This window comes from Agelaius tricolor, unplaced genomic scaffold (assembly GCF_023055355.1).
Source record: "Agelaius tricolor isolate 1412-34295 unplaced genomic scaffold, bAgeTri1.0.p SCAF_2, whole genome shotgun sequence".
Lineage (NCBI taxonomy): Eukaryota > Metazoa > Chordata > Aves > Passeriformes > Icteridae > Agelaius > Agelaius tricolor.
Window position 1 is genome coordinate 94,573,983 of NW_027269262.1, and position 12,737 is coordinate 94,586,719.

The 12,737-nt window shown below is 47.6% G+C and overlaps 1 protein-coding gene across 1 annotated transcript; it reads right to left on the bottom strand.

Moving 5' to 3' along the window:
- Positions 1 to 475: 475 nt before the first annotated feature.
- LOC139601006 (ly6/PLAUR domain-containing protein 2-like) lies at positions 476 to 5,370 on the bottom strand. The gene is made up of 3 exons (XM_071449669.1): positions 5,001 to 5,370; positions 1,413 to 1,532; positions 476 to 792 (listed from the first exon to the last, which is right to left on the bottom strand). Exons 1-3 carry the CDS (start codon positions 5,176 to 5,178, stop codon positions 581 to 583), a joined length of 510 nt encoding a protein of 169 aa, XP_071305770.1. The 5' UTR covers positions 5,179 to 5,370; the 3' UTR covers positions 476 to 580.
- Between the last annotated feature and the right edge of the window lie 7,367 nt (positions 5,371 to 12,737).

Sequence of the window (12,737 nt, forward strand, 5' to 3'; positions counted from 1 at the left end):
AAATAAAAAAAAGGAAAATTAAATGTGCTTACAACAATTTCAACACAAGATTCTTTTTATTCTGCTTAAAAGGGCTACAGAGGACATGAGATTTTAACCTCCCTGGAACAGATCATTGGCATGGCAAGTTCAGTCTCCCGCCTCATATTTTGGACACAGAAATGTCTCCTTAATTTTTTGGGGTACAAAGAAGGAGATCTAGGAAGAACAGCAGAAAATGATGGGGCAGAGAGGACCTGCTCTAAGGAGATAGGGAAGGCTCTTCTCAAGGTTTTTTGCTTTAAATATACTTCACACATTTTAATTTTTTACTTCAAACCCAACCACACCAGCACAGCAAAGAAACTCCACAGTTAATTTTGTGGGAGTTGTTGGAAAATCAATTAAAAAAATTGAGTTGGGCCTTCCTGTGTTCTGCTTCTCTCTTAGTTTTGGGGAAAGTGTGGATATTAAAAAGAAAAAAAAAATTTTTTGGGGGAGCTGTTGAGTGTTGTTCATGAGGCATCCACATGGAAAGCTGGGCCGGCGGGGGGTTATTTTCTTCATGGAATTTTCGGAACGAACGACTCCCATCATCCCCTCACAATCTAGTCCAGAAAAAGGCACAGAGGGAACTTGCCAGGATCCCAGCTGGCACAGCGCTGATCCCCAAACTGGCCGCGTCATCGACGTTGCACAGGTCAGAGTTACAGCAGCTGACAGGATGTGTCATCCCGATGCCATCCACGTCAGAGGGTTCACAGACAGAGGAGCACATCTTGGTGACAGTCGAGACTCCCGTGTGGGGATAAACTACAGAAAAGAAAAAAAGCAGGAACAGTTGGGAATGGGAAAAACGGGGGAGAGCATCACCATTGTCTCTTGTCTTCTGGTTGACCAGGAGGAGTTGGTGTCATGGAATTATAGAATAGTTTGGGTTGGAAAGGAATGTAAAGATTGTCGAATTCCAGCCTCTCTGCCATGGGACACCTTCCACTATGCCAGGTTGCTCCAAGCCCTGCCCAACCTGGCTTTGAACACTTCCAAGGATGGGGCATCATGGCTTCTCCAGGAAACCTCTGCCAGGGCCTCCCCACCCTCACAGGCAGCCATTTCTTCCTAATATCCTAAATCAAGCTCGCTTAAATCCCAATCTAAACTCACCCTCTATAGGTTTAAAGCCATTCCCTGTTTTCCTATCACCACATGACCCTGCAAAAAGTTAAAATCTCATTTCTGAGCATTAACCAGGAGCTTGAATTAACCAAATATTCCCTCACACAAACACTGCTTCCCACAACAGGCTGAGAGCTGGAGCTCCCACAGGAGTTCTTCTCCACTTTTTAAGTGGAAAGAGGAACCGGTCCCCACAGCAGCACTGTCGAAGCACTGATTCCTGTTAAAAGTATGGATAAAGAAGGAATTGTCCTTACCATCCTCCAGGGAATAGATTGTAGTCTTGCATATGGTCTCAGTCTCTGTGCAGTTCTCAATTTTCAAGCACTCCTGAACTGGGGTCAATTCCTTGCATGTGTAACACTGCAAGGAGTGTCCTGTGAGGGGGGAAAACAGGAGGATGGAAAACATGAGGATGGTCTCAGTGTGGTTCCTCTCCAGGTATCCCTCGGGAGGGATTTTCCAAAATAATCATGCTGAGAAAGGGAATGGAATAACAGGACATGTTTGGGAATGAGAAACACAGAGGTCTGGTGGTCAAAGCACAGCCTCAGGTCGGGTTCAGACCCCTCGTGATGAGCCAAACAAGTCAAACAAGACAGAGCCACACACACAGGAGACTCCATGACACGGGAAAGAGCTTGGGCTGATTTATTTCTCTGTTTTCTGGATCTTCATCTCCTCTTGACTTTAGCAGAGCATCAGAAAGAGATCCCAGACTCCCAAACTCCCAGAATCACAGGATGGGGGAGGTTTGAAGGGGCTTCTGGAGCTCCACCAGCCCAATCCCTGCCCTCAAGCTGGACCACCTAAAGCCTCTAATTCAGGACTGTCTCCAGGTGGGGTTTTAATATCTCCAAGGATGGAGATTCCACAACTTCCCTGGGAAACCTCTGCCGGTGCTCAGTCAACCTCACAGTCATAAAGTGTTTCCTGATGTTTCCTGTATTTCAGTTTGTGTCCTTTGCCTGGTCCTGGCACTGGGAATCACTGAAAGGAACCTGGCTTTGTCCTCTTTGCTCTCTCCCTTCAGGAATTTACAGACATTTATAAGATTCCCAATTTGAACCTTCACTTCTCCAGCCTGAGAAGTCCCAGCTTTTCCTCAGAAATGTCCACCCAGCCCATGCCTTGTCCATGAGGATTTTGGAACAGGTTTCCTAAAGAGGTTGTGGACCCCCCATCCCTGGAAGCGTCCAAGGCCAGGTTGGACAGGGCTTGGAGCAACCTGGGATAGTGAAAGGTGCCCCTGCCATGGCAGGGAGTGGAACGGGATGATCTTTGAGGTCCCTTCCAACCCAAACCATTCCCTGACTCCACGATCCTATAGGAGAGAGCATCAAAGTCCTTCCTGAAATCCAAGTAGAAAATATCCACAGCTCATCCCTTGTCTGCCAGGTCAGAAATTTGTCAGCTTTGGTCAGGTTTGTCCCCTTGGTGAAGGATCTGGACACACACACAAAAAAGTCAGACTTGGGCATGAGTTGCAGCAGTGAGAATTTCCTCTGGTGCCATCCACTCTGCCAGCTCTTCCCAAAGGCTGGGAGGGTGTCCCAGACAGAATGAATTTGTCTCCATCAAACTGAGAACAAATTGAGCACAACCCTTCCCCTTGTGCTGAGATTCTGGGTTTGTGAGAAGAATGTGTGAGGGGTTGTTTTAAATCCTGGAATGGTTTGGGTTGGAAGGGACCTTAAAATATTCCAGTTCCACCCTCTGCCATGGGCAGGGACACCTTCCACTATCCCAGGTTGCTCCAAGCCCTGTCCAACCTGGCCTTGGACACTTCCAAGGATGGAGCAGCCACAGCTTCTCTGGGAAAACCTGTGCCAGGACCTCACCACCCTCACTGAGAAGAATTAAACCAGACAGCAGCACCATGAATGGATTGCATGTGACAAGTTCTGCTCTAGGCAGAGACCACAGACACAAAATTTGTTACTCAAGACTCCAAATCCATCCTGAGACAGTTTCTCCTGCCTTGTCCCTCACTACTTCAGAGACATTCCTCATCCCTGTTAGGCTGTAAAGCCCTGGAGAGCTGCAGGGGCTTCTCAGCTCCTACAACCACAGAATAACCACAGCCCAAATCTTTCAGTGCCTAAAGTCTTCTGAGCTGGAGAAACTTTGGAGGAAACCACCGAAGAACCCATATTTTTGTGACACAGAGCACTCAAAGCTAAAAATACCAAATCAAAACAGTGTCTGGTGCTTCCTATCAAGAAAAAAGCCATTTTTCCACAAGTTTTTCAGGGCATTTTGCTCTCTGTGGGTTTTTCTGAGGAACCCAACATTTGATCTGGGTCCTCTCTTCTAGGTGCTCTCTTCCACCCCCTCAGCAGGCACCTCAAAGTGTGTGTTACAGCCACACTGATGTACTTTGGTGCCATCACACCCCAACAGCCTTTCTACGGTCTGGGAAGCCCTTGTCACCCTCTCTGTGTGACATTCCTGCTGAAATTCCTTAAAACCTTGCTAAAAAGGAGAAATTATTCCGTTTCTCCCAGCACAGTTCCAATGGGATGTCAGCAGGCTCAGGCAAACAAGTCACCCTGTGAAAACAGACACCATCCTCATTAACGAGCCAGAAAAAGCCCTTTTTAAACAAACACAGCAATTCTCCTGCTAAAGCAAACTTTATTCTCTTGCTTTGCCCATCATGACCTAGTGCTTTGTTTGCACTAGTTCACATCTGACAGTTGTGAAATTCCTCTTCAGGAGGAGGCATCACTTTTAGTCTCACATTTCAGGATGCTGGACAAATCCAACCCACAGGATTTGTGTTCCTTCTCTGAAAAGAAAACCAAACAAACCACCACCTGCTTCTCCCCTGCAGAGTCTGCTCAGCAAGGATGGAAGAGCTGAAAATGTCCTTGCAAAAGAAGGGAATAAATAGGAGTTAAAAAATCCTGACATAGCTCCATAGACAGGCATGGATAAAATCAGACCTGGCACTGTCTGGATCTGAGAATATCCCAATGAACAGTCACAGATCCTGGACTGATCTGGCTCATGAATTACCTTGGACATCCAGGAGAACACCAACAAAGCTTGGAATCGTCGATTTTTGTCCAAGAGGTTGGTGTGGTGGTAGGAACAAGGGACAGAAGGGATGGAGGGAGGATCATGGAACCGTGGAATGGAATCACGGAATGGTTTGGGTTGGGAGGGACTTTTATGATCATGGAATTCCACCCCTTGCCACGGGCAGCAGCACCTTCCACTGGACTGGGTTGCTCCATCCTGGAAGTGTGGATGCACTTCCAGGAATGAGCATCCACAGCTTTTTGGGGTAATCTGTTCCAGTGCCTCACTTTGATCTTTAAGGTCCTTCTTAACCCAAACCATTCCATGATAAACATCAACCCTGGAGTACCTGGGTCTCCAGCAGTGTCCCAGCCCATATTTCACATTTTTAACAGCTAAAATTTGATAAATCTCACATGTAACATTTTTGGAGAGCTCCCACACACGCTGCATGGAACTGACATCCAGGGCTAAGTATCAAAAAAGGTGCAGAAAGTTAAAAATAACGCTTAAAAAAAAAAAAAAGAGAGTGAGATAGAGCACAAACGTGGAAAAAGTGAGAGTGGGAATTTGCATTAAAGGAATGACAGACTTTAATCACACTCTGCCTTGTGAAACTTCCTAAAGAGCCTGACCTGACAATCCCAATGACACCAGCACTATCTTGAACATATGGAAAATTCCAAAGACAATTTTTTATTTTTTTTTCCCCTGGCAACTGCCTGAAATCAGAGACTCGGCTTTCAAAGGGAACAGGGCACTATCCCACCACGCTGCATCTCCTGAAGGACTCTGGATAAATCCGAGCAGGAACTCACCCAAATCCATGCAAGTGACAGCAGCCAACAGCAGAGACAGAAACACCTTCATCTTGCACAGCCCTGGCTGTCTGGTCACGGGGTTGTCGCCTCTCTTCACCGATGTCACAGGTCCCGGTGATTTGCCATGCAACGATTCCGTCCCCAGATCCAAATCTACTGGAAAAACGACTCTCATTGAGCTATAAATGAATTGAAGGAGCTCCAAAGCAGGCCCCACCTCCTGCTACTCCGTCATGTCTTTTCATGTTCCTCGGAGAAGAAAATTTGTTTTTACAGGGTGGACAATGGCTGGGATTGGTTAAGGCTGGCGTTTTGTGTCCAAGCAGGATGTGGAAGGCCCGGGATGTTAAGTAATCCTGCTGTCCAGGTCTTGTCTTGCAGCTTGGGGATATTTCCTTATTTCCTCTCCTTTTTTGGGAGTGGTTTCAAGAAATCCTGGATAAAAATGCCTTGGTGGGTGTGAACATCAAGGAAGTGAGCCTCATGGATATTTCTCCTCTGTGTTTTCACCTTCAGCGGGGTCCAGAGTTTGTCAGGAGGAAGAGAATCACGGAATGGTTTGGATTGGAAGGGATGATCTCATTCCAAACCCTCTCCATGGGCAGGGACAACTTCCACTAGACCAGGTTGCTCCAAGCTTTGTCCAGCCTGGTCTAGAAGCAGAAATCTGACTTTCAATCACTCACTCTCTGGAAAAAGCATGGAACACTGGGAAAAAAACCAGACCAGAACCTGAAAGTTTGAGCCAAAGGAATCTCTTCAGGCTCATTATCCCAAGCAAGGATAAAATGGAGAAGCCCCTCTGCTCTGAGCCAGCCCTCTCCAAACGTGGTTGCAAGCTCATGACATTTTTGCTTCCCAAACACCTTTCCCATTCCCAGCCCTGCTGCCCCAGGCATCTGCTGGATTTCCCTGCACTTCAGGCCAGCTCCATGCTAGGAAATCCTCCCCCAACATGGGAGCAAAGTGTGGAATTGCAAAAACTGGGAAGAGCCTTTTGGTGGCTATGCCAGGCACCCTCCCAACACAGATTTTTACTAAGGAATGGGGAAAAGCTGAATCCAAGATGGTGTTGGAGATATCTCCATCACCTTCATTATTCCACCACTGAAGGAGCTTTATTCAGGGTAATTCACTTGAACTCTTGGAATGATAGAACCATTAAGGTTGGGAAAGCTGTCAGGACCATCACATGCAGAGTCAAACCAGCACCACCACCATTTTCTCCGCCAAACCCTCTCCTCAAGTGCCATTTTTGAGCACTTCCAGGTTTGTGACTCCATCACTACCCTGGAGCCTGGTCCAATGCCTGACAACCCTTTCTGCAAAGAAATTTTCCCTAATATCCAATTCAAACTTTCCCTGGTGCGACTTGAGGCCAATTTGTCTTGTCCTGCCTTGGAATGTTAAAAGTTTTTCTAGGAATGCTGGACAAAAAAATCCAATCATCATCTCTCCAAATCTAAAGCTCCAGAATCGTGGAATGGGTTGGGTTGGAAGGCAATTTAAAGACCATCCAGTCCCAACCTCCTGCCATGGGCAGGGAGAACTTCCACTATTCCAGGCTGCTCCAAACGCCATCCAACCTGGCCTTGGACATTTCCAGGGATGGGGCAGCCACAGCTTCTCTCAAATTTCATTCCAGGGCCTCCCCACCCCCAGAGGGAAGAATTTTTCCCAAATATCCAATCTAAAGGTGGCCTCAGCATTTCAGCAATCCCTGATGCTTTTCCAATCACCACTTCTGGGAGACTTCCATCCTCGGGAATTCCGACAGGTTGTTTTCACAGCTGCCTCACTAATACAGTAATTACGTGGATTATGAGAGCTAAGCAGTTATTTACAGCCCCAAAAATTACCTAGGGAAAGACATTTAGGTATATTCCACGTCTGGCATTCCTCGTGTTCAGCAGAAAATATAATCCTATTAAAAAAGGTGAAATCCTCTGACGGTGTTTGCCTTGTTCATAAGGAAAAAAAAAAAAAAAAGAAAGAAAAGAAAAAAACATGGATGGGGTGTGGCTTCTGGTTTCTGGTATTAAGTGGCCTCAAACAATATGTGTTATATGACTGGTTCCACCTGCACAGCTGAAATGTAATCTCCCTCGCCTTAGAAAATCTTGGATGGAAGAATCTCCGCCACCACCCTGCTCTAAATCATTTTCCCTCCTTCTCTCCGAAGGGTGGTTTTGAGGGGGGGTGTGAACACACCTTGTTTATGGTTTCAGTTGATCTTATCCGAGTCCTGAAATGTCTCCTCTTTTATGCACACCCTGTGCTGCTGCTTTGCAGGGCTGGCAACTCACCAAAAAAACAATTAACAAGAACTAATGAGAATATTCAAACATTGTTTTGTTGAATTCATTTTATTATTTTGTAGGAAACCACAATCTGTCCTATGGGGGGGGGGGCTTCCCACTAATTGCAGAAAAAAACTAAAAAGACACACAATCTGCATAAATCTGCCTCATCACAAGTTGGATATTTTTAAAAAATACATTTTTTAGTGTATCTGTTCAAAGGAAAATTAATACAAAAACTCTCACACTTTAGATGAGTTTGTTGTCATAAGCAAAAGGAAAAGTTCAACCAAATATTTACTTTCAGCCTGGGAATCCCATGCCAAACTCTTTTCCTGTCCTGCCTTGCCAGCTGAGGCAATCTCAGGGTGGAGGCATCTTCACCAGCCCTGCCTCACTTGCATCCAAGCCTGGAAATCTCCAAATCCCACAACCTCCCAGGCTGCCCAATTCCGCTGCAAATCCCAAAATTCCCCATCCACCTCCAGGGCAGAGTTTCAGGGACCAAGGGCTGCAGGCACTGAGAGCCTGCTTGACTTAATTATTTTGAACTCTCCATATTCATTACTCTAATGAGCTCTTGATGTATCTCCTCTGAATCCCAAATTTCCAGAGCAGGCAGATGCAGGAGTGAAAGATGGGATTGGATTGAAGGGTGGAGGGGTGCTGACATGACCCTGTCATGTGCTAGTGCTACGCTTCTTTATGGAAGAGGATTCAAAGATCATCCCATTCCAACCCTTGCCATGGGCAGGGACACTTTCCACTATGCCAGGTTGATCCAACCTGGCCTTGGATACCTTCAGGGATGGGGCAGCCACAGCTTCTCGGGGAATTCCATTCCAGGATCTCCCCACCCTCACAAGGAAGGATTTCTCCCCAATATCCCATTTAACCGTACCAAATTCCTGTTTAAAGCCATTCCCTGTGTCCTGTCCCTCCACCTCTTTTCCCAAGTCCCTCTCCAGCTCTCCTGGAGCTCCTTTAGCCACTGGAATGGGCTCTGAGCTCTCCCTGGAGCCTTCCCTTCTCCAGGCTGGACATTCCCAGCTTTCCCAGCCTGGCCCCAGGGCAGAGGGGCTCCAGCCCTTGGAGCATCACCAGGGCCTCCTCCGGACCCACTCCAGCATCTCCATAGCTCAGGGATGAAAGGCACTCATGGAAGCACCAAGGATGGGTTACTCTGACACTGAGCTGCTGCTGGGAAGATGCCAGGGAATAAATCACCATGAATTTTGCCTCTGGACACCACAGTCCCCACCCATCCCTCACAGAAACCAAAATTCTCCAGAGCTGAGGTTCTTGCACCAGAAAGAGAGGAATTAAACAGGTGCCCCTACCCTCCTCCATCTCCTCCACTGATGAGGAATGTCTTTAAAAGTTAAAGAGAATGCTGGAAAAACAAAGTCAAAAATAGAGAATGCCAAGCCTGACTCTGGCCTATCCCTGTGAATGATGAGTCAGGAATCCAACCCTGCAGCTCTTTTAGAGCCATTTTCACTAAGGCGCAGCTCATTAGCTCATTAGTCACAGCAGCCTTATTCCTGCTAATTGATTTTACTACAATCCCCTACAATGTATGGCCAGCATCCAACGTGTCTCTGCCTGGCTTAAAAACCATTACATTGGCACAGCTTTGGAGTCACTTCATCCCTCTTCCAAACCTCTGGAATGTGTAAAGGTCGGGTGATTCCCGTAACTGAGCTCCTGGAAGGTGCCCTCAGGGAAAGGACACGTCCCCTCAGTGGGACAAGGCCCGAAGGACCCAGCTGAGCAGAGAGTTGTGGCTTTCACACCTGGGAGCAGGTGGGTGTGGCACAGGTTGGAGCTGCAGGAAGTTTGGAGCTCTCTCCACACTGATTTTCACCTCGGCACTGAACTGGAACAAGGAATCGTGGAATGGTTTAGGTTGGAAGGGACCTTCAATCATCCCATTCCAAGCCCCTGCCATGAGCAGGGACACCTCCCACTCTCCCAGGCTGATCCAAGCCCCATCCAACCTGGCCTTGGACACTTCCAGGGATCCAGGGACAGCCACAGCTTCTCTGAGAAGTTTGTGCATCACCACCCTCAAAGGGAAGAATTCCTTCCCAATATCCCATCTATCCCTGCCCCCTGGCAGTGGGAAGCCATTCCCTGTGTCCTGTTCCTCCATCCCTTGTTCCAAGTCCCTCTCCAGCTCACCTGGAGCCCATTCAGGCACTGGAAGGGGCTCTGAGGTCTCCCTGGAGCCTTCTCCAGGCTGGACATTCCCAGCTCTCCCAGCCTGGCTCCAGAGCAGAGGGGCTCCAGCCCTTGGAGCATCTCCAGGGCCTCCTCTGGACCTGCTCCAGCAGCTCCACATCCTTGTGCTGAGGTCCTCAGAGCTGGATGCAGAACTCCAGGAGGGAGTGGAGCAGAGGGAGGGAATCCCATCCCTGGACCTGCTGGTCACATTCCTTTTGATGCATCCCAGGGTTCTGCTGTCTCCTGGCTCCAACAGAGACCTGAGGGAATGTGATTAAAGCCAGACCCAGGTCAGACGGGTCAGACCACCCCACAAAGGGTTCCTTGAATCTGCTCCTCCTCCCAGATTCCCACCAGACCTTGCCGTGTCCCACTCTGTGCCCCAGCCATGTGCTGTGAGCTGCACCTGGGGCTCGGAGAAACTTTGGATATTCCCCAGGAGAAGAAGGCAGGAACAAGATGATTTATTTTTGTAAGGAGTCCTGTTCCTTCCAGGTAATCATTCACCTGCCTTTTTTTTTTTTCACAACCTGTTTTTCTCCCTCTCTGAATTCCATGCAGGTACCTCTTATCTCCAGGTTATTATTTAGATTAACCTCTGTGTAGCTCTTAACTCTTTTAGGGTGAGACCTGCATGTCCATCACTTCCCCAGCCAGTGGCCAGCACATGGATACAGTGATCCCATGGGGGAATCTTGGAGGATTCATAATTCCTAAAATCTTAGAGGATTCATAATTCCTTAAGTGTGTTTATGTTGTGCTTAGGAAGGATTGATCATATATTTATAACTAGTGAGAATTTTAATTCCTTCCCCCTCAATTCTTTTCCCACTCCCTTTTGTTCCTTTTCGCTTCAAAGCTGAGAAATTCTCCCTTCCCATCAACTCTGACTGAGGCAGCAATCACTTATTTGGAGATGATTTGCTCCATCCAGCTTTTCCAAGGCATTGTTAATGATGCAGGAATGTAAATCACTCGTTCAGTGTAGCTGTTACCTGCCTTAATTATCCCTTGCCTTTGTCCCAGGCTTAATCCAAGGAACAGGAGATACTTTCCTACCTGAGTCACTTCTCGCTGACCCAGAAGGGAAGAACAAGGACAACACGTGTAAAACACTAAATAACCCGACTGAAAAGTACCAGCTTTGCCTCCAGGCTCTTTTCATCTCCATCTAATCCTGCAAAGCTTGGCACTGGAACTGGAAATATCCACGTTTTTGGCTGCTGGGAGCTGCCCAAACCAGTAGAAAACTTAAATGAAGATTCCACTGCCCAGGTGAGAGGCTCAGTGTGTCCTGCAGCAGGAAACAGCTCAGGTATGGCCTCCAGGTGCTTGAAGATTTCAGGAAGATGGTTCTGGTCCCAAAACTTGTGTGGCTCCCAGAGCATTTCTCCCCGGGAAAGGTGAGGAAACCAACACCTCTCCTGTGAGGAAAGGCTGAATTGGGATTTTTCTGCCTGGAGAAGAGAAGGCTCTGAGGAGACCTCAGAGCCCCTTCCAGTGCCTAAAGGGACTCCAGGAGAGCTGGAAAGGGACTTGGGACAAGGACATGGAGTGGCAGGACAAGAGGGAATGGCTTCACAATACAAGAAGGCGGTTGGGAATGTGAGGCTTGTTCCAGATGTCTGGAAAAGGCCTTATCTCCTCCCAGCTGACCAGGCTGTTATCAGACACCCACAACATCACCACCACCTGTCCTGATCTACCCCCTCTCCCTGCCCAACCAGAGCCCAGCCACGGCAGAACTCAATTCTTTGAGCTATCCCACCCTGTCCCTGTGATCCCAACATTTCATGTGGCTTGGAACACGGATTTAACCCCGGGCAACATGAGGAGTTATGAGACAGATGGATTTTTTTCCAGCCTGGAAAACAGGCTGGGAAGGGAGGGCTCAGGGGGCTCCATAGCATCTGGCATGGAAAAGGGTCAGAGAGAGGTCTGGGATGGATTTATTCCTCATCCACAGGTTCCAAATGAAGTCCTTTCTCCATCACTCCCCTTGGGAGAAGGTCCTGGAACGGCAACACTCCCATCCCAGTCCATCCCAAGGGAAGGCACTGGCAGAACTGGGACCTGCTACTGCCACCTCCTGACAAGAGAAGAAAATGCAAATCCCCCCTCCCAGCGCATTTCCCAAGGAAGGAAGGACTTTCCAGGATAATTTCGGTATTTTTAAAGTTTCCCTGTTCCCAAAATTGGTGATTTTTAGACACTTGGTTCCAACCAGCTCAAGGACAAGAAAACCTCCTGGTGAAAATAAAATAAGGAGAAAAATTCACTTTATCCAAATTGCCTTGAGCAACCCAGGAGCTGAATGGTCACATACAAGGTGCCACCATCCTTTATCTATGGAGTGAATTAACTTGATTTTTTTTTTTTTTTTTTTTTTTATTTTTTTTTTTTTTTTTTAATCTTTCATAGTTTGGTACTAAATGGGTGCTGCTGCCCCTGGAACTCAGCAGGTTTTACTGGTCTGAGCTCAGGTGCAAATCTCAGCCTCTGGAGCAGCAATGGGTGAGTGAATCCCCACAATCTGAACAATGAGAGATGGAATCCGAGCCAGGAGCGCTTTGGGCACCTGTGGAAAGCACCTGGTTTAGCTCTGGGTGACAAAGTGTGACAAGAATCCGTGTGAAATCCAATCCACCCAGTTGATGGTGTTAATTGGAGCGGAGCAGAGAGCAGGGAGGTGCTCACACCTCTGTCCCCATGAGTTTGGCGCTGTTTGTGCCACATTTCTGTGCAGCTTTATTAACAAGTTATTAATGTCAGCCCTGGTGGCTGATTGCTCCCTGTATCCCAGGAAAGTCACATCACGGAGACCCAGACACGTTGTGCAACTCCTGAAATCTCTTTTTCTGGGGAGAGGATAAGCAGGAAGGTTGGGACATGCTCCCACAGCCACATAAAGCACATCCCACCTTTCCATCTCCTCCTTGGGGTGCCATTCCCCCCTTGCCCCCACAATCTTTCAAAATCCATGGAACGGGGAGAAAAGGAGGTGGATGGAGAGGGTCAGCACTGGCAGGAAGCTGGAGCTCTTGATTCAATCTTTTTTTTTTGTTTTGTTTTGTCTTCCTTTAGCACCACTCCAATTTTAAATTCCAAACTCGCTTCCTACAAGCCTTTCTTGATTCCTCCAAAACGTCAGAACTCCTAAATGAATCAGCTTTTTAGAGACTCCTCTTCAGTTCCAGAGCTTTTTCCT